Raw genomic sequence first — 22,393 nt, 5'->3', positions numbered from 1 at the left:
CAAGCATGACCTGAGGCAACATGCTGCATTTCGGCGCAACGCCACCTACTGGTCCGGAGATATGAAAAATTGCTATTTTTCCTTATAACTTCTTAACAGTTTGTCCAAAAATCATAAAATTAGATTCAGGGCAACATGCCGAGTCGACTGATATCCAATTTTACCATATCGGCCATTTTGACTGTTGGCCATTTTGAATTTTGTGCTAAAATGCTGTATTTTAAGAACGCATGAACGAATTGTTATGAAACTTGGTATGGGTCATCAGCACGATGTCCTGAAGGAGCGTGAGAAGTTTCGAAACAGCGCCACCTAGTGGTTGTGATTTAGCGCTTAAAAAACATTTGGCTATGTCTTCGAAACCGTTTGTCCGATCGAGACGAAACCACCGTCAGAAGTTTGGAAACATAGGTCGATAGCAATATGCCAATGCCCAAATGCGAAAATATTGATGTTTAGGGGTAGTAAATTCCAATCAAAGTCATGTGTCAGTCATTTTTTACGTGTTTTTTCATATAAATGTCTATAACTTCGAAGCAAATTGAGATATTTTCACCAAAATCGACACACATATGTATGGGCTCACTCTGAGGACACATACAAAAAATGGTGGGCCTCTTGTTGGCGCTATAATAGAACAAAACATGAAATTCCCATTGACTTTAATACAGTTTTGTGAAATAAAATGCTATACTTAACAAATGCATTGGTGTAATATTACGAAACTCAGAATGTGCCATCAGCACCATCCCCTGAAGGTACTCAAAATATTTCGAGACAGCGCCACCTAGTGGTCAAAAGTTATAACAAAATTTCCAAAAAGGCTAATAACTTTTGAATAAATCTGCCTATTGAAATTCCAGTGGTCTTATTAGATTCCTTGGGTCAAGCCGAGAACATGGATATCAAGTTTACCTTATTTGGCCAAACTTCCTGTCCGCCATCTTGATTTTCATTCAAAACCTACTTTTTCGAACTCCTCCTAGACCGTTTGTCCGATTTTCACCAAAATCAAATCGTATCATCTCCAGACCGTGCCGACTAAAAGTTATGGATTTCGTGTCGATTGACGAAACCGTTTTCGTTTACCGCAGCAGCAAAGTTGAGGCATGATGCCAAAAGGACTATTCAGGCTTTATCTCTGCAATGCCTTGACATATTGACACCAAACTTTGCATGTCTCATTGTCACTTCACTCTGACAACATCACGTCAGTTTTTTTGACTGCGCCACCTATTGGTCAAAAGTGATAATCCATTAAATCATATTTTTAATTACTGTTTATATGATTTTTCAGCCATTTGTCCTAAAATCCTCTTTAAATGTCTTTAATTGCTGATTGTTCCAGTTGATCTGACACTTTCAGCAATGTTGGCATGTCTTGTTGTCTTATTCTGCTTGGTCCCGGTAATTGCTGCTTGCAGCTATATTTCAAATTCGAATTGTAATTCTAGATACTGTTTTTGACATCAATTCAAATTCAATTCAAATTCAAGAATTGAAGTGGAATTAAGGAGTCATTCTCAATTCAATTCTGAATTGTGCACAAGCCTGGATGTGATGTGTAAGATAAGAAAGCAGAGGTTAACGCCTGTTTCACACATACTCCGTGTGCAGTGCGTATGCACACGCTATAGTGCTTTCACATATGCTGTGTTTGCAGTGCGTAACTGTGGCTGTACCACAAACACATACTCACTATTTTTATCTTAAATACATAAGTTATCAGCAACTTTTATTTAAAAAAAAAAGTTTTGTCAGCATTGTGATTCTCTTTGAACACATATACACTCTTTAATAGACATATTCACATAATTTAAACAATTACTTCAATATAGATTTATATATTAAGTTGCTCAAGCAAGTGGTAAAATATTTAACCATGTACTTATATTAAAATCGCAAACATTTAAAATTAAAACTTAAAATGGACAAAAACAGCCAACTCTCATGCCTTTTCTTTTGCATTTAAATTTTAATATAATAAATCTTGCAGGTCACAAAGAACTTGTTTTTTATGTCGTCTTGTTGAGGTAAATTGTAGTTTTCCTTGCTTTACCCCGGTATTAAAGTAAAAAGATGACTGTGAAAAATAGTAGTATTTAATTAAATACATTTATCTAAGTCTATTTTGACTATAGATCTCAAAACTCCTGCGGTAGCCCCTTAAATAAAAAACGAACAGTCCCTAACCAGAACGTTCATAAAAAAAACATGTAGCCTATTGCTTTTCTATTGGCCGTTATTGGGGATGTGTCAGTCTGCTGTCTCAGCACATTAACAACCAGAGACAACAGCAGTCACAGTTCACTCTGCACACAGACCACATAGATTTTGAATCTGTTGGCAGCTCGTGCTAAAACGCTCACTGCTCACAACTTTGTTATTTTCTCATTTAATGCTAGTGTGTTCTTATAAGCTTTTCCTGAAAGTCTTGCAGTTGAACAGTTAATTTTGTTGGCACTTTTTTTTTTTTTGTCATTTTAGCAGGCTATTCATTTGTTGGGTAACACACCCTAGCTCAGGCTGCTTAGCTAGCTGCTAGTCACTGAAGTTGGCACTGAAGTCAATGAAGTAGGCTTTGACGGTTGATGCGCGCATCTCTAATGGTAACATAATACACTGATGAATGAGCGCTGCTTTTAAATGAACATTTCTTTAAAACTAAATTTATTTGACAGAATTTCATTTTTTTTAATGGCATAAACACTTGATAGCTGCTCTGTCAAGTCTTTGTCGTCGGTTAGGAACCTGGGTGTGCTCTTTGATACCAATCTTTCATTTGAAAGTCACGTGTCTAGTATCTGTAAAACCACATTCTTCCATCCTAAAAATATATCTAAACAACGACATATGACAAATGCGGAAATGTTAGTTCATGCGTTCATGATCTTAAGGTTAGATTATTGTAATGCTCTACTGGGTGGTTGCCCTGCACGCTTAATAAACAAACTGGTCCAAAACAGTTGGTCCAAGATGCAGCAGCTCGAGTTCTTACTAGAACCAGGAAGTATGACCATATTAGCCCGGTTCTGCCAACACTGCATTGGCTTTTGATTAAACATCGCAAACATTTTAAAATCTTGCTAATTACTTACAAAGCACTAAATGGTTTAGCTCCGCAGTACTTGAGCGAGCTCTTAACGCATTATAGTCCTTCACGTCTATTGCGATCTCAAAATTCCGGCCAGTTGATAATACCTAGAATATCAAAATCGACTGCTGGCGGTAGATCCTTCTCCTATTTAGCACCAAATCTTTGGAACAGTCTTCCTAACATTGTCCGGGAAGCAGACACACTCTGTCAGTTCAAATCTAGACTAAAAACACATCTCTTTGACCTAGCATACACATAACACATTATCAACTTCTATAATTCAAATCATGTACAGTGATTATTAGGCTGCATTAATTAGGTCAGCCGGAACCGGGAACACTTCCTGTAACACCTGATGTACTCGTTACATCATGAGAAGAATGGAATCCACTAATATTGGTCTCTCTGTTTATCCCAAGGTTTACTGTAGTCCGCCGGATCCAGACCGTATCCAGATCAGATGAAGGACCTGCGCCTGGACACGACGACAACGCAGTCCTGAAGTGTCAGCAGAGACCGTGTCAACTAGAGACTAGACTCTCCCCTGTGAAGGCCTCATCGACGTGACAATTTTTTTTCACGACAAAAGTTTTTCCCTCTGTACAGATGAAAACGTTATCAAAATGATTCCCGTTCATGCGGAAACAACTAAAAATGCTGTATTATGTAGGCCAGTAACTGGCAATGTCACTTTGTAAAGAAAGACTACGCGCTTGCACACATACACATTCAAACATGCATTGCTATAGACTAAATTATATAAATATATAACTGATATAAAAAATTGGATGACTAGTAATTTCCTACTACTAAATTCTGAAAAAACAGAGATTCTAATTATTGGACAAAAAACTTCCTCACGTAATAACCTAGAATACTGTCTAACACTTGATGGCTGCTCTGTTAAGTCTTCGTCGTCGGTTAGGAACCTGGGTGTGCTCTTTGATACCAATCTTTCATTTGAAAGTCACGTGTCTAGTATCTGTAAAACCGCATTTTTCCATCTTAAAAATATATCTAAATTACGTCATATGCTCTCATTGACAAATGCGGAACAATTAGTTCATGCATTCATGACCTCAAGGCTAGATTATTGTAATGCTCTACTGGGTGGTTGCCCTGCACGCTTAATAAACAAACTACAGCTGGTCCAAAACGCAGCAGCTCGAGTTCTTACCAGAACCAGGAAGTATGACCATATTAGCCCGGTTCTGTCAAAACTGCATTGGCTCCCTATTATACATCATATAAATTTTAAAATATTGCTGATTACTTACAAAGCACTAAATGGTTTAGCTCCGCAGTACTTGAGCAAGCTCTTAACCAGACACACTCTGTCAGTTCAAAGCTAGATTAAAGACACATCTCTTTGACCTAGCATACACATAATACATTATAGACTTCTATAATTCAATGTTAGGCTGCATAGATTAGATCAGACGGAACCGGGAACACTTCCCATAAATCCTGATGTACTCGTTACATCATAAGAAGAATGGCATCTACGCTAATTTTAGTGTCTTTGTTTATCCCGAGGTTTTCCCGCAGCCTGCCGGATCCAGGCCGTATCCAGATCTGACGAAGGACCTTCGCCTGGAGCCGATGACAACGCAGTGCTGAAGTGCCAACTAGTCTCTCCCTATGGAGGATCCCTCTACCACTCTACAGATAAAGCGTTTTCGGGAAATTCGTTTCACGTACCTACCCCGAAGTGACACAATAAAATAAAATTCTGTATCAAAATTTTATAAGGCATCATTACTTTGTTTAGGCTTGGTTTGTAGGGAATTCCAAACCTGCGCACATATATTCAAACGCACATAACTATAGAACCGATTCTTAATGCGCATGTGAACGCCATCAGCGTTTCTCACAGATTCGCGTTTAAAGTCTGTGTAGAGAGAATGGTGTCGTCTTAGCGGCCCCTAATTTAATAACAAATGATTGTTGCGACGGAAGCGAATCAATGAACAATAACTTTAGCTGGAAAATAACTTTATTAAAGAACCGCTATAAAGCCAAAACAATCTCTGTTACCTTAAATTATACGTTTATCTCTGTAAAGCTGCTTTGAAACAATCTACATTGTTAAAAGCGCTATATAAATCAGGATGACTTGACTTGACTTGACTAAATATGTAATATGCATGTGCATGGCATCAGCGTTTTTCACTGATTCACAGTTAATACGGAGATGCTAATGGTATTGCTTTCAAAACTCGTTAGGCCCCTAAAATAATAACTGTAAGACTGGAAAAACTAGAAGAACTGGAAGAGAGGGCAACTCTCTGAGAAAACAAAGGAAATTAACATTTGAACCCTCTCTTGTGAAATTAGCATCACCATTTGCGACGCAAGTCTCACCTCCGTGTCTCGCTTTTACAAAGTCATCCTAATCTACATATCTTTCCCTTGACCCCCCCCCCATTCCCCCGTTCCTTCTCTCTCATGCTGAGATGACCTGAAATTCACCCAAAAATCTATATGGTTAATGTGAACAATTATCATACAACACTATACATGTTTGGTATCTTTTGGAATGTCTCAGTGCGACTGGTACAAAGGTCTCATTCCCCAAGAAGTATACCAAAGGTAATAAAGTTTTTAAGAGTTTAGAGATAACTTGCACACAGAGGAGGGTGTCTTCCAAGCAAATGGCATCCTGCTCCCAAAAGGTGTAAACTCTGAATGCAAATTCCCATTGTTAGCAAATGTTTTCATGTGAAAGAAGTTTCTGTCTGAGTCTGAGTAAAGAAATGCAGCGAGAGGCTCGGCATGATATGTAATGAGATCAGTTCATAATGCTAAGTTTCTGAACGTGTCAATACAATTGTTTGATGTTATTGTATTGATTATCTTTGAACTGATTATGAAATTGGCATGATACATTTACCTGACATAATAAATTGTTAAATAAATATGACATAATGACATAAAAAATTTGATTTTATGAATTACTCTGAAATTATTTTCTCAAGTAGATTAAGTGAAGTCTTATGCTTCCGCAAATCTGTGTCCAGGGTTAAGTACATACTAGATCCCAGTTTAGATGGAGCATGGGGAACATCAGGTGAGATTCTAGATTCCTTGACTTTAACTAAGTTGTTATGCAGTCGCAAATAAAAACACTATTGAGATAATAGCAGCGTTTGGAGCGGCATTATCTTAAGTCAAGTCAAGTCAAGTCATCTTCATTTATATAGCGCTTTTAACAATGTAGATTGTTTCAAAGCAGCTTTACAGAGATAAACGTATAATTTAAGGTAACAGAGATTGTTTTGGCTTTATAGCGGTTCTTTAATATGTTAATATTAATGTACTAGCCATAACCTCTGGTTATTGTTTGGGCTTTAAGTTGTTATATGGGCGACTGTAGGAGGTTACATGGGTACTTTTAACAATAGCAAGTGTGTACGGCGGCATTGTTAAACTGCTTTAGCCATAACCTCTGGTTATCGATCAGACTGGCGAGTTTGTGATCGTGAGATCCGCGTAAAAAAGAACGGCCGTTGTTAGACTCTCTGAGCGAGTAAAATATAAAGTAAAGAGTTAAATAGAATAATCAAATGTATTGCTAAACTATTATATAAATGACCAATAACCAATTGGCAATATAACCTAAATTCGAGGTTGTGAGTCAGATTAGTTTAATTGGAATTAAATTACTTTGCCACACGGAAAAGACAGTAACACTCAGTAAACCTTCACCCGCTTATCAGGTCGTTGGACCGATTTGGCAGGCCTTACGTAACTAATGATTTTTACAATGTAAATTGATTTAAGCAATGAAAACTTAGTTAAGCAAGACAATGACTTTCTTCTAGAGCTGCTGTACAGCCAAAACAATCTTTGTAGCATTTCATTTCCTATTATCACTAGAAAGATGCTTTGAAACTACCTGTATTGTAAAAATAGCAATATAAATGAAGGTGACTTGACTTGTCTTCTGATTAACAGAAGTCAATTTGGCTTGTTCTAGTAGGTATAATGGAACATACATGTTTTAATCAGATGCCTTTGTTGTGGATAAAGTCTTCTCGTCTTTGCAAAAACTCGCTCAAGTCAGGGAGTTCCAGATGCCAAAACAAATATGAGATGCAAGCAGAACATCTGACAATCCCATTACAAACTCTGATTAGACCTTTTTATTATCTAATTTTACCCCATAAGCATACATATGGGTTCTTTCCCAGAGTTTGACTCATGTGTTTGCCACAATTATTTATCAGACCTTGTAGCTTATTTTTAATAGTGGGATCCTGTCAATTAGTCTATTTTTACAAAGAACATTTAATCCCATTTATCAAGAAAGTGTACATTTTCTATAGCACGTAATACCCAGGCCACTCTACAAATATAGTCTGTATTTAATAAAAGTACACTATGCAATGACTTGTATTTGCTTATTTCTATATTGTACTTACTGAATAAATTGGACCTACATACACTTGATATTCAACATTACTGATCTGACTGTACTGATGTTGTTGTGTGAGAATTGAACTGAGCTGGATGATGACATAACTGTTGTATAGATGAAATTAACTAATTTAATAATTGATAATATGTACAATAGAACAAACAAACAAACAAAACACTGAACGGACTTCAGCTGAACAACAGTCAAAATTTTCCTGTTATCCTGTAAAATGATTTGAAACAATCTGTATTGTATAAAGTGCTATAGAAAATAAAGGTTGCTTAAATTGACTTGTCAATCCTATGCCTACATTCCTACATTACAAAAGTGTTTAATTATCTACATAATGGCTCAATGATCAGTTAAATGCATTGATAAATTATCAATTCAAATCTTGAAAAAAATTAAAATAATAATATTATATATATGCAGATATAGTAACAATAATGGAATAAAAGTCCAATTAATAACGTCAAATTAACCATCGTTTCAATAATCTTTAGTTTTGCATTAAAGTACACTTTTGATATTTTGACTAAAGCACATGTAAAGTACTGTAGTGTGTTATTAGATATTAACAATCTATCTATAATAAAAATAATGTAAAATATAAATTATTATAAAAAAGATTCAAAAGAAAACATTTTCTGACCTGAATGTTTGACATGTGTAAAGCACAACTTCCCAGGTGCACTTAAAGGCAGAATAAAAGAAAGCCTTTTCCAGTGTAAAACTCTGATTTAACCTCGTCTGTTTTTAGTCCTGGCTCGTGTCCTCCCAGACTCGAGTCAATCAAAGTGAGCCTTTATTCTATATTGTCGAGATGACTTTATGTGGCATTTTCATAATTATGCTCTCATGTCATAACCAAAGGCATTTAAATGATCTATGAAAATATAGACACTGACAACGTTGTATATTACCACCCCCTTGTGTCCAGATAATATATCACTCTGTAATAGAGAACTGAATGAAAGTGAGGCTGTGAAGGATAGACATCTCTTCAGTGGGTTGTTCTGTTATTTAAAGTGTTTTTGGATTTACTGCAATACAAATATCATTACAAGAATTTTCAGTAGACACAAAACTTGAGCTGTGGTAAATGATAAGTGATCTAGGAGCTTTATAAAGCGTTTTACAGAGGATGCCACAGAAAACACGGTGCGTCTGTCCCTCACAGCTGCTCAGAATAAGGTTTATGTTTGTATAATTATCAAAGAACTTACATTTTGTCTTCTGTGCATCATAATATATTAGCAAATGAAGAAAGGGATTGGACAGCGTTAAACAACTACACAAGTTTTTAATAATCCTTCATTTATTCACATTTGTCTTTACACCACTTTCCCACTGGAGTTTATGTTTATTATGCACAGGTACATTCCTTCAGGCACAACTTCATTAGAGATAGTTATAAACTAGTTATAAACAAAATACAGTGTCCAGAAACATTATAAAATACCCTTTTACTCCCATTTATAAAGACAACGCAGCAAATAAATACTTAATAAAAAAGAAAAACAGGTTACGTTTGTTAAATTAATTCCAATCACAGAAACATTCATTGATGTCATTTCCCTGTATGTTAAACAAAACCCGCCAAAAGGTGGCGCAAGAATCACATTAGTTATATTATAGCCTTCAACCTGTAAAAAAATAAATAAATGATAGAAAGGTGTCCAACATTGATGTTTATTTTTTTTGCTATCCCCTTCAAATTCTTCTTAGCCTTCCATCTTTTTTCGTTCAGTGTTTTTGCTCCTAGTGCCTAAACTTTACACAAAACAATCCCAAGCTGTCTTGTCCCACATACTCCTGTCCTTTTCCTCATTTAGCCATGAATCACTCCAGTCATGGAGTTGGAGTCCATCACTGAGCGGTACGGTCCGTTTACCTGCAGTGAGATCGGCTCATCTGAGTTCGGACACATCTCTCTGTTCGCCTCTTATGATCGTCTCAGAGCAGTTCTGCCTCATCGTCCTCATCCTCAGAGCCAGACGGACCCTGACGGACCTCCTCGTACCATTTATTAGTGAGCGTCTTCATCTGGATCCGCCCATGCAGAAGATCCTTAGAGAGGAAGGAAGGGAGAACAATAGATGACAACCAGTTCTTCAAGTAGACTCCTCACATTATTGAAATAATTTGCTATCTTTCAAATGATGACACACATTCAATATTTTAAATGTGTAAATGTGGCTATGATGCAGGGGGATTCTGGGTGGTTGCCAGGGTGTTGCTAAGGTGTTCTGAGGACAGTTTTGGCTAGGTGTTCGGAGTAGTTTGTATGCACCGTGGTTGCTTGAAAGCCCCAGTCAAAAACTTTTTCTTTAAGCCTTATAACTGGAATAATCTGTTAGGAAGGTTATGACCAGTCCAACCTCTTGTGTGAGTCTGCGGGTGAAGAAAGGGTTCAGATATTTGGCATCAAGCCACAGGAAACCCTTCAGATCCTGCCTCTGAAAAATCTGAGCTTCATACTCTTCCTCTGTCAGCTCAGACAAATGCTCAGATTCGATGGTGTTACCCTGAGAGAGAAAGAGAAAGATATATTGCATTTATGCAATTTACTGAAACCAAAGCTGTGAAGGGAGTCCAGAAGATCCCACAGAGTTCCTGCACACGTAATTGTTGTAATTCATGGGCTCTCTGTTTAATTTTTAGTACATAAAGTATTGAATGAAAAGTGTTAGAGTAGCTTCATGAAAACATCTGTGTATTTGACAAACATTTCATGTAATCCAGTTCATCAGTGAAAAAGTTCATCAGTGACTATAGCATGGTAAACAAGGGGACGGGGCCAAAACAACCGAGATTTGGGACACTTTCATTTGGGGGAGGGGTTGAAACATGATCAAAATCATGTTTTTCTGGGAAAAAACTTGATTTTGATCATGTTTCAACCCCTCCCCCAAATGAGAGTGTCCCAAATCTCGGTTGTTTTGGCTCCGTCCCCTTGTAAACCAGCCCCAGCCGCCTGGCTCCAGACCCTCTTGATTTCCTCCTCTTTACATTCCCCTTGTGTGCTAAATCTTGTGCTGATTCGTTTAGTCTTCGATCCTGTCTAAAGCATGCTGGTAGTTTTGCAAGTCTAGAAAGCATGATTTTTCCCTCAGCCCCAGACCAGTTCAGCGCAAATCCCGCCCAGTAGCCAATTACATTGGGTAAGTTTAGGGTGTGAGGTGGGGTTAGGGTTTAATAATAATAATAATAATACATTTTATTTGTATTGCACTTTACACGTGAATAACACATCTCAAAGTGCTACAGGTGCACAGGTAAAAACACTAAACATAAAAGCAGTCAAAACAGCAAGAAACAAAATTATATTAAGAAAATGCAATACAAAATAGGTGAGTCTTTAAATTATTTTTAAAAACCTCGATAGATTGTGGCGCCCTTAGGTGGTTGGGGAGGGTATTCCACAGTCGAGGTGCAGCCACCTGGAAGGCCCTATCTCCCATAGTGCGGAGTTTGGACTTGGGAACCTGGAGTTGGTGGCTGTCAGCGGAACGGAGATGTCGGGTTGGGTTTTGCCTATTGAGGAGGTCTTGGAGGTACACTGGTGCGCTGCCGTAGACACACTGATAGGTCAGGAGACAGATCTTATACTCAATCCTGAACTTAACAGGAAGCCAGTGAAGTTTATGGAGGATTGGAGTGATGTGCTCAGATTTACGCACCCTCATCAGAACCCTGGCAGCGCAGTTCTGAATGTATTGCAGTCTCTGCAGGCTCCTGCCAGGGATCCCGATGAGGAGTGCATTGCAGTAATCGAGCCTGGAGGAGACAAAGGCATGAACCAGCTTCTCTGAATCGGAAAAGGATAGGGAGGGGCGGAGTTTGGAGATGTTCCGGAGATGAAAGAATGCAGTCTTACAGATAAATTGGATGTGGGTGTTAAATGATAGGTGGGGGTCAAATCGAACCCCCAGGTTTGTTATAGAGGATGTGAGAGAAATGTCATGGCCAGCAAATGAGTAAACGGTCAGAGGGGAGGAACGGAGTTGGTGTGGGGTCCCAATGAGGAGACCTTCCGTTTTGGAGCTGTTTAGCTGAAGGAAGCTGTCAGTCATCCATGCCTTTGTCTCCTCCAGACAGGCAGTTAGAGTGGGGAGTGATGATGTGGGGGATGTGGGGTCCAACCTGACATAGAGCTGAGTATCATCAGCATAGCAATGAAAAGCAACTCCATGCCTGCTGATGATGCGGCCCAGGGGGAGCATATAAATGGAGAAAAGGGTGGGGCCGAGGACCGAACCCTGAGGCACTCCACATGTGACTGTGTGGGGCCTCGACCTGGCTCCCCCAGGGCCACATACTCAACTCTATCAGTCAGGTAGGACTGAAACCACTGAAATGCTGTGTGTGAAATGCCGATGAAGTGTTGCAGACGGTGGAGGAGGATGGCGTGGTCAACAGTGTCGAAGGCGGCTGAGAGGTCCAAGAGCAGGAGGAGGGATGGAGAGCCCTGGTCAGCAGCCACAAGCAGATCGTTTGTGACCCTGACCAGGGCTGTCTCTGTACTATGGGCGGAACGGAATCCAGACTGGAATTTTTCATAAAGACTGTGTGAGTGAAGGTGGTTGTGGATTTGGGTGACAATGACTTTTTCAATGACTTTGGAGAGAAATGGTAGATTAGAAATAGGCCGGTAATTCGATAAAACATCAGGATCGAGGGAGGGTTTCTTAAGCCGGGGGTTGATAAGTGCAGTTTTCAGAGAGATTGGAAGATGGCCAGATTGCAGGGAAGAATTTATAATGGTGGTGATGAGGGGGCTTAAGAAAGTCGTATTTGATTTGATCAGGGCAGTGGGAAGGGGGTCCAGTGAGCACGTTGAGGGTCTCATGCTGTGTATGAGAGTTTCAACCTGTCTATGTGTGGGAAGAATGAAATGAGAGAATGTTGGTGCTGAGGTTGAGGGGATGGATGGAATGACATTGCTGGGTGTTAGGTTAGAACGGATGGTAGTTATTTTTGTGGTGAAAGAATCAAGAAATTTATTGCACTGGTCGTCTGTACTGTTATTTTGCCTCAGGGTTAGCGGACTGAGAAGATGATTTATTGTTTTAAAGAGCTGTTTTGAATTTCCTGGATTATTGTTAATGATGTTGGAATAGTATTGTGACCGTGCCTGACTGAGTAATTTGGAATATGATCTTTGGTGCTCTCTGTAAGCAGTTTTATGGACAATCAGCCCAGAAGCAACGTAGCGCCTCTCAAGGACCCTCCCAGCCGCCTTCTGTCTACGCAGCGCACCAGTGTACCACGGGGCAGAGCGTGTAAATGTTACAGTCCGTGTCTTGAGGGGCGCATGGGCATCAAGTATCTCTTGCAGTCCGGTATTGTAATGGTCGACAAGTGCGTCAGGAGAAGAGTGATGAGCGGATATGGCCAGGTTTTGTAGGTCGTAAGACAGGTGTTCAGGGTTAATGTCTTTTGTTTTGCGAAAGCAGATTTTGTGTTTAGGCTTACTGAGTGAGGTCAGGAATGAAAAGTCTAATGATATGGCATTATGATCAGATATGCCTAAATCATGTACATGAACATTGTTAACAGGAAAATTTGTTATAATGAGGTCCAGTGTGTGCCCTTTTGTATGAGTTGGGACTGTCACGAGTTGTCTGAGATTGAGTGTATCAAGAAGTTGTAATAATTCTGTAGTATATTGGCTAGTGGGAGAATTAACATGGATATTAAAGTCTCCAAGAATTGCCACATTGTTTGATGTGGTGCACACTGACAGGAGTAACTCAGTTAATTCTGAAATGAAATGTGGGTGTGGTTTAGGTGGCCTGTATATGAGGATGGTTGTAAGTGGGATGGGCTTTTCACACGTAAAAGACAAGCATTCAAATGATGACAGATTTGGCAATGTCACAGAAGACAGGTACAGATCAGAGCGATAAATAACCGCCAAACCCCCTCCACGTCCATTTCCCCTGGCTTTTTCCAGATATGAATAGCCAGGGGGGCAAGCTTCATTAAGTGCAGAATACACTTCTGATTTGTGCCAGGTCTCAGTGAGGCACATAAAATCAAGCTTCTGATCAAATATATAGTTGTGGATAAAGGATGCCTTATTTGTAAGTGATTGACAGTTTAACAGTTCTATTGTAATCATTGAAGATGGAGTCCACTTTACCAGAGAGCGCAGCACAGTATGGTCCACTCCGCGTTTCCCCAGGCACGCAGTGCGTGGTTCCTCCAGCAGGGGGCCTGGGTTTTTTAGATCTGAGCCATGAGCGCTCTGATGACGCATCCGATGACGTCGTTGGTGTGCGCCGCTGGCAGCTGTCCGCAGGCTTGGAATAGAGCTCTCGGTCCTGCTCTCGGAATAAACAAAACACCGCCGCGACCCCCTATGAACGTAGCGGGGTCGGCGAAGAATGCCCAATTGCTTGAGAGCAAAGATGTTTGATGGGGCGAGGCGAGTGTTAAGTTCCAAGAGTTGGTTCGGCAGGTACCGGAGCATGGTGGATGGAAGAGTCGCTGTGATGCTACAGTTAGCAGCTGTCCATGAATCCGGCAGACGTGAATGAATGATGACCATGCACACCAGGACAAGTGGCAGTGCCCGTAGTAGCCCAGGGGACAGGTGTGGCATACGTTGGAGGTGAGGGGAGCCCATGCAGACTGTAGAAGATTTGGTTTCAGGACAGTATCAGGTGGTATCAGCCGGTTAGCCTAGCCACGGAATGCAGCTCGATGGACGAGAAAGCTTCAGCCAGCTACTATATTGTGACTGTCCGAGGGTTTACACCATCAATATGTTCAATTTACTGAAGCCAGTCCGACTGACAGGATCCCCAGCTATATCCCAAGGCGATGAACATCTCCAGATCGCTCACCACTCCAGCAGTAAGGGCAGCTCCAGGTAGGAAGTGTCCGAGCCTAGATGTTTTAATATCCAAACAAAGCTGGACAGAGGGCTCAATATCTCAATATCTGTTATCAGTAGAACAGATACACAGAATAATCATAGCAGTTTTAGCAGGCTGAGAAGCGGCGAACATACGACGCCAGCGTCCTCTCACCACTGCCCCAATACTGGTTTAGTATCTGTTGTAGCATTGTGCAGGCAATCAGCCCTGTAACTGACCAGACCAATGACATCTCGGCTGCGGGACGGAGTTTGCACTGAACTGGTTTGGGGATTTTCTGCCTGCCTGTTTTTGAAAGTTTTATTTCTATCCTATTTTTTATTTTGCGTTAGTTTTGAGTGCTAAATCTGGACATTAACAAACAAATGTTTAACTATGAAATCTGAAGTTTTATCGTTTCGAAAAGGTCCATTTTACACACAAATTACTGCGAATGTACTTGTTGATAGGGCTGGGAGAAAAAAAATCGGTTCACCCAGCTATCGCAATTTTTTTTTTTTTGATTCTAAAATCGATTTTTTTATTCCAGAATCGATAATAATTCAAATTCAATTGCTTTATTTTTGTCCTTGCTTGTAGATGAGGTTGACAGAAGTTAGCCACTTTCGTTCCAACAGAGGATGAAATGTGTCGTTATCTATGAGTGTCGTAATGCCACAAGTGTTCGCGTGGAGGAGTCATGAGACTGAACACACTGAAAAGCCCTCGCGCTGCTCATATACTGAGAGAGAGATCAGACAGTAGAGCTGCACGATTCATCTTTAAAAGACTATGATCTCGATTCAAACACACACACAGTTTCAATTCGTCTGTCTATTAAACTGACGAAATCATATCGCAACATTCAGATCTGTGTTGGCGCTGACCCGGAGAGAGTCGTCATGAAACAGCTTCACAAACTGTCTTTTCAACCTCATAGTATCATTATTTCTGTGATGCAATAGTTAAAATGATCATTGAAGTACTTGGATAAAAGTTTAATGTCTACGATAGTGATCAAAATCAGCTTTTGATAGAAACTTGGTGCTTAAAATAACGCATTTATCGATGACATTGTTTCACCACTAGGTGGCGACAAGTGACTGTTAAAAAGTGTATTTGTTATTGAATCATTTATTCAAGAGAATGTAGTACTGTATGATGCTTCTTAAATAAAAGTCAGAAAGATGTGATGATTTGTTTTTGTAAATATGACTCATCTTATACATCAAGGACAGTCTGTATAAGTGTATGATTTAAAGGGCCGCTATTATGGATTTTTGAAAATGACCTTTCATGTAGTGTGTAACAGCTCTAAGTGAATGAAAACATCCTGTAGAGTTTTAAATCTGAAAGTGCACCGTATATAAAGTTATTGTCTTTCAAAAGTAAGAGTCGACTCTGAGTCAATGAAATGAATCGGTTTTCAAACGAGTCATAAGCCGTTTCGTTGTGACATCAAGAAGAAACATTAGCATATTGCCCGCCCACTTATTGCGCGCGCAGACACCAGGGAAAACTCGAACCTCAAACCAGCAGTTGATCCTGTGGATACTGGACAGCATCATGTCGAGAAGACGCTGTGCTCTACAATGTGAAGGTAAAGACAGTTTCTTTTTCACTGCCCAAGGACGAGCATGTGAAGAATTAGTGGTTAAAGTTCATCTTTACCACGATATCACAGCAGTATAATCCTAAACTTTTGCTGTGTTCCCTTTATTTCACTGACGACTGCTTCTCAAATCTCAGAGTTCAATGCAGGATTCGCAAACCATTTTACTCTTGAAAGATGGTGTTCAAAATACTTAGTTTTGAGTTTTATATTGTGTAGGTCTCCTGCTAACTGGCTAACTCATGTTATCACTGTCTTACTGAAATACTTCTGCTAATCAGTTGCCCACTATTACCTGTAACTGTGTCTATTAATGCAGATTGTCTGTCGTTCTCACTACTTTGAGGAAATATTAAGCATGGAGCAAGATTTGTTTTACCAACGTTTGTTACATCAGTCATTCACGCTAGAGCTCGGCTAATGTATACATTGCATGCATGCACTGTTATTGATACAGTTTCCACGTGTTCACCGCAATATATTACAAAAATACTCTGTAAATAAATTAGTACAAGTAAAATAATCAGTTTGTTGATGGACATGCAGTTGTTATGCTGATGGTGAGGAATTACAGTTGCAACATCTCATAATGTCCCTCAAGCTGAGTAGCGAATCACTGAGAAACACTGAGTCCTGCTCGAGTCGTCCTTGCGATGGAGGTTCGGGTTGAATAACAGTTCTTCCAATGTTTCATCATCGGACTCGCGCTCGCATTGATATGGTCAAATCGACATCATCGTTCGTTACTGTGTTTAGTTTACGGTGTAGGAAGGCTCAGGACAAGCAGAGCTGACGCTGTTATGGCAATGGCCGTTTTTGTTTTCGACACGCACTGTACGCGGTAGACCAATCACAACAGACTGAGCTGTCTGGCCAATCAGAGCAGAGTAGCTCGCGGAAAGGCGGGATTTATGGAGATTGATTCATCTGACGAGTCGTTTGAGAATCATTGAAAATGTGGTGATGTGCAAATGTATATTATGAGGAAATAAAACTGTTTTTTTTTAACCTTTGATGCATGTAAACATGTTGTAGGAGACTCCACAACAACATTAGGAAACTTTAAAATAGCATAATAGGGGCCCTTTAAATTTTCCCGATGGTCTAGTGATAGTACCGAATCGGGAGATAGGTGTATCGTCCCAGCCCTACTTGTTGATTTATGAAAATTTCTTGAATAAGAACCATTGTCTTTAAAATTACTTTTTTTAACTCTTTTCCACGCCATTGACAGAACTTTCCAGCTTCTTGTGTTTTCACTGTTATACGGTAGGGCAGGGCTATTCAAATACATTTGCAGGGGGGCCAAACTAGGAAATTCCTAAATTTGTGAGGGCCGGACGGACAAATTGATATCAGCTAAAGGAAATTAAAATATACTATATACTAAGGTACATAATATATGAAATAAAATAAGGTACATTATTCTTTTGGTTTCCTTTATTATTTCAACACATTCAACTTGTATTGATTAGGCACAACAAAGTGCAAAACTGCAAATACTGAGACATATACACAGCTTTTAAAACAGTAAACATAAGTAATATCTTATATATATATATATATATATATATATATATATATATATATATATATATATATATATATATATATATATATATAAATCAAACAATCAAAATAAAGCTGTCATAAGTGCAAAACTGCAACTGCAGTTTCAAGTATCAAATCTTATTTGGGGAAATAACAACATTCAAATATCCCTGAAGTATATCTTTCAGACAGTGAGTACACATTTTAAAACTAGAAAAAACATTTCAAGTGTACAGTAAAATCTGCTAACTATGTGCTGTAAACATACTCTTGATGAAAACTATCTAATAACAAGAATATTTCTTTCCTCATTCCTCATCCTCAGTCTCAGTAAACACACAGGTCTATCGGTCCCTCGCTTGCTTGCCGTAGTTGGCACAGTAAATAGCCTAAGTACTTCTCCGTCCATTCACTCTGAAACTTACGATTTTTTTCTGTCAACTTTGCGGTTTGGCAGCAGTTTGGCTTGGACAACGCCATGTTAGATGCGTCATAGGCAGCGTGAGAACATCGAATCAGTGAGAATGAGTGTTTGTCACCATGGATACGACCAGCTCCGCTCTAGAATCTTTGCCTGTACATTTGTCTGTGCGCCGCGGCAGGTTCGTAGATTTTTTTTTTAGTTTTTTTTTTTTGACTTTTTTTTATTTTTAGTTTTTTTATCTGCCGCGGGCCAGAATAAATTTCATTCGGGCCAAATTTGCCCCCGGGCCGCTATTTGAATAGGCCTGCGGTAGGGGGCGCTATTACACACCTTCAGAAAGAGTACTGAATCTCCTGGTCAAAAAACAGGAGAAGCAGCAGCAGAAACAAGAGGCATCATATGTAAGCAGATGCATATATAAAATAACGCGATCATCAACATTTAAGGTGGGGTAAGCGGTATTTGGAAGTTAGTCAGACCGACACACGAACAAACAAACGTCACATGTGTAGCCAATCAGCATTAGGGGGCGTATGATGGTGGAGAAGAGAGAACAAGCAAGAGGGAGATTTGAAGAAAGCCTGCAGAAATATAGATGAGACACAATACAAAAGTTAGTCAGAGTCACGCTGACGACTGCTAGTGAATGCGGTGTTTAGCGTCATTGTTCGTGCACTCGACTGGCTCGCGGGGGGTCGGGGTTCGAGACCGACTCGGAGCAGGGCTGTTAGGATTGGAGTGTGAGTTTTGGAGGAGGAGCATTGAAGAGAGGGGTGTGTTTGTTTGGGTTGATTTCAAATATCAACATTGTCCAACAGCGCTTTTGAAATACCGCTTACCACCTTTAAAGAGCAAATCAAAACTGCCTAACGTTACCGAATAAAATGTCGACCCAGGACGAGCTACAGGACTGTGAGGCTTTGAAGGTGTTGATGGACTCGATCTACTCCATCTGTGTTTTTATAATCGTTCTGAATCCCATCCGGACGTAATCTTTGACAAAAATTCAATTTTCTTAGCTTTTTGTTTAAAATGTTGCTTTTTTTCCTGAAACGTACCCACATTCAAATGTTGATAAAAAAGAATATTGAAGCTAGAATTTTATTATTTATTTATTTTTTATTAAAGCAGAGGGTCTGTTCTTTCTTTGATGTATTCATGTTCATGTTCAGCTATTCATACAACAAAATATTCTGAGGACCTTTGTGAAAATGATCAAAAATGCCGGCGGCGAAAGAGTTAAAAGAAAATGATAAAAATAGCATTTGTCTCACCATTTTCTGAGTTTTGCTCAGGTTGATGTCTTTTTTGTTCTTGCGCCGTGACTGGCTCTCCTCAATGTCCATGATGCGGATGAGGGGCATGGTCCCGCCCCCCAGCAGCAGGATGGTGAAGAGTACGATGACTATGGTGGTGGTGCCGATCAGCTGACGCTTCTCTATGGGCTCCAGACCCAGATGAAGACTGAGGGCGTATGGGATCGCACCCCGCAGACCTGACCACACGAGCATGGAAGACAAGGGCTTAGACCGAATGCAGCTTTATGACTATATGGAACGATTGTATTTCTAACAATTTACACATTATGGTAACACTATTGACAAACTACTAAAAAAACTCAAATGTAATTTAAAATTGGGAAGAAGGAATAGTTATCAGTTGCTGTCTCTAAAATATCTCTATGTCTTATACCTTCTTATCAAATTTTACTTAAAAGTCCCTCTGTGGTGAAAATCAAGCTTTTAATGTTGTTTATATGTCTATGTGGTGTTTTTAATATGCTTTAAAACAAACCATGTGTGAATTCATAAGTCGACACCATTTCCTCCTTAAAACTGCAGTGAAGACAGTTTCAAAAACACAATTTGAAATCGCTGGTGTTTCTGACGTCACAAACTACCTTGTAACCAATCAGATCAACGTGTGATCGTCAACCAGTGGATCTCTGAGCTGAGTGAGTGAGTGGAGGCGGGGCTCATTTGCATATGCAGAGAACCACATATACTAAATGAGGCAAGGGTGTCGAGTTACATTTCAAAACTTTTGGAAAGAACAAGTGGAAAAAACTTTTAAATATGTAATTTTGCCGATCAAAGATGAGTTTTAAGAATAAAATGATTGACCACAGGGGGACTTTAAGATGTTGCTGGATAGAAGACGTTCAGTAAAAAAAAAGTCCATGTAATTAACGACTGCTGATTTAAAAAGTGATTGACTTAAGAGGAAACTGGTTTAAAAAAAATGTGAATGTTTGAAGTATAAGTGTTGGCTGCAGTTTAAATGCTAAGATTGAAACAGAATGAGGTAAACTCACTTCTAACCTTCAAATCACAAAGAAATTTATAATTTCTTTATTTTTTTATTTAATGTATAATTTACTGGGTCTTCTTACCACTGAACCACATGATGAACATCATTTTGGGGGTGATTTTATGATCTCTGAAGAAGTTAAGCATGAAGGAGAGGGGGAAGATATTCACAGCCCGACCAACAAGAATCAGAACCTGTGACAGGAAAACACTTGTTGTTCTGATGGCATAAACATAATAATAATAAACCTTTTTCTTTGTTTATTATAACTCAGTTTAGATAAGACTCTACAGAACCAGTGACGTATCACGCCTTGAGCAAGCATTCATGTTTAAACGGATATTGAAGAGCAGAAAGCAGTAATGCTCTGAGGCAAGACAAACAAAGATAACAAGCACTCTGAAGGCACATACAATACACCAGATGACAAAAGACAGCTCGAATTTATGAGGGAAACTGAAGATAGACAGGCCCAGGAACGCAAACACGCATGTTTCTGTGGAATAAAAACAGAAGATAAGAGTAAAGTTCATGTTTACAGGAGAACTCCTCTATGAAGCGGTAGGTTTGTGATAGGCGTGCGAGGAACTGACCGCACATGAAGGCCACGGTTCGAAGAGTCTGTTGCATGAGAATCTGGGTGACTGGCGACAGGTTATGATGAGTGTAATGAGACATGACAATTCCTGAGAACAGAATGGCCATGATCCCTACAAACAGAAAGACATCAATTCTAATGGATTTCGATACTGAAATCACAACACATTTGATCATGGATCTGTTGTTAAGCTCACCAGAGAGTTTGATGCCCTCAGCAAGACCATACGGCAGATATGCAAATATAATCATCATCCCAAACTCCAGAGACGGAGTCTTCCTCAGGTCGAAGTGTTTCAGAGACTACAAACTCTCATTCAGAAATATAATCTCACAGGAATTCAGCAGAGTTCTTCAAATAAACAACTTTGTGTAAACAATATAACATCACAAATGACATATGTTGGCCCACATACATGCAAATAAATGTAATATTATAATAATATTTTTTTTCTAATATAGGATATTATTCACTATATGTTTAACATCTATGTACTGACCGACTAAATACAAACATACTAATAGTGTTTATTCTGATCACTTTTCACGATTATTTTGCAGATATAATAAATAAACAATGAATACACATATTATAAGCATTATATAATAAAAACAAATTATGTTTAATTATACAATTTATTAATGAAAAATGTATTTATGCAAATAAATGCAAATGTTATAAATAATGTAATGCAAATAATGTTGCTCATTATCATTTAAAGAGACATGCACCGAAACGGGTCGCTGTGAACAGAGCTGTTTTTGAGGAGGTAAACGGGTGTTGTTTTAAGCAACCATTGAGGAATTTTAACCAAAGTATGTTACAAACTTTACAATACGATCCTAAAGAATCACACCAACTTGTGGAAAACCGAACAACACAAGACAAAGCTCTGCTCTTTAGTAGATTTACTAGGATTTCATTTATACAGTGAAGATTATGCAGTGTTGTTTTACATTTGATTACTTCCTGTTGATGACTCTTCTGTTTTTTATTTTTATTATTTATTTCACAGGAATGCTATATTTGTTAAGCTAATGGAATATGTTGCACATGTTGGTTGCCAATAAATCCATGATATTTTCTCATTGCTATATCTTTTTATACTTAAAATACATTTTTGTTAAGAATAGTATTAGAGATGTTTAGAGCAACTCATGATGCTTCGAACAAACCATTTTCAGACACTTTGAGTAATGAGGGGGTGTGCAATGTATATTATTAGAAACTTAAAGTGTTTTTTTTTTTTAATTTTTTTTTTTCCTTGGATGCATGTAAACCTATTGTAGGAGACTCCAAAACCAAATTAGGAACCTTTAAAATAGCATAATAGGGGCACTTTAAAACACAAACTCACAAGGATACAATAGCAGAGATGAGACCAGTGAGCGTGCCCAAGGCGGCCGACCCAAAGAACATCTTCAGGAAGTAGCCGAGCGCCTGCATGAAGGTTTCCCAGCCCGTCGAGACATCCGAATCAGCAAAACCCTCCGCTGTGCTGAAATACCAACAACA

General features: G+C 39.1%; 1 protein-coding gene across 2 annotated transcripts in view; it reads right to left on the bottom strand.

Annotated features, from left to right (window-relative positions):
- Nucleotides 1-8,329: 8,329 nt before the first annotated feature.
- Nucleotides 8,330-22,393, bottom strand: part of slc9a8 (solute carrier family 9 member 8) — a 37,845-nt gene continuing 23,781 nt past the window's right edge. Inside the window, exons 9-16 of one of the 2 annotated variants that reach the window (XM_079848481.1) lie at nt 22,244-22,376; nt 21,075-21,180; nt 20,874-20,990; nt 20,694-20,776; nt 20,363-20,474; nt 19,245-19,465; nt 9,899-10,045; nt 8,330-9,587 (exon numbers count right to left, since the gene is read on the bottom strand). In XM_079848481.1, the coding sequence (XP_079704607.1) occupies nt 9,474-9,587; nt 9,899-10,045; nt 19,245-19,465; nt 20,363-20,474; nt 20,694-20,776; nt 20,874-20,990; nt 21,075-21,180; nt 22,244-22,376 (1,033 nt within the window). In that variant the 3' untranslated portion in view covers nt 8,330-9,473. Of the gene's footprint in view, nt 9,588-9,898; nt 10,046-19,244; nt 19,466-20,362; nt 20,475-20,693; nt 20,777-20,873; nt 21,181-22,243; nt 22,377-22,393 lie in introns of both variants that reach the window. The other variant, XM_079848480.1, reaches the window with a different exon arrangement.

The sequence above is a fragment of the Squalius cephalus genome, assembly GCF_949319135.1.
Source record: "Squalius cephalus genome assembly, chromosome: 18".
NCBI classification, from domain to species: Eukaryota; Metazoa; Chordata; class Actinopteri; order Cypriniformes; family Leuciscidae; genus Squalius; species Squalius cephalus.
Note: the sequence above shows the minus strand (reverse complement) of the source record. Positions and strands in the feature narration are given on the sequence as shown.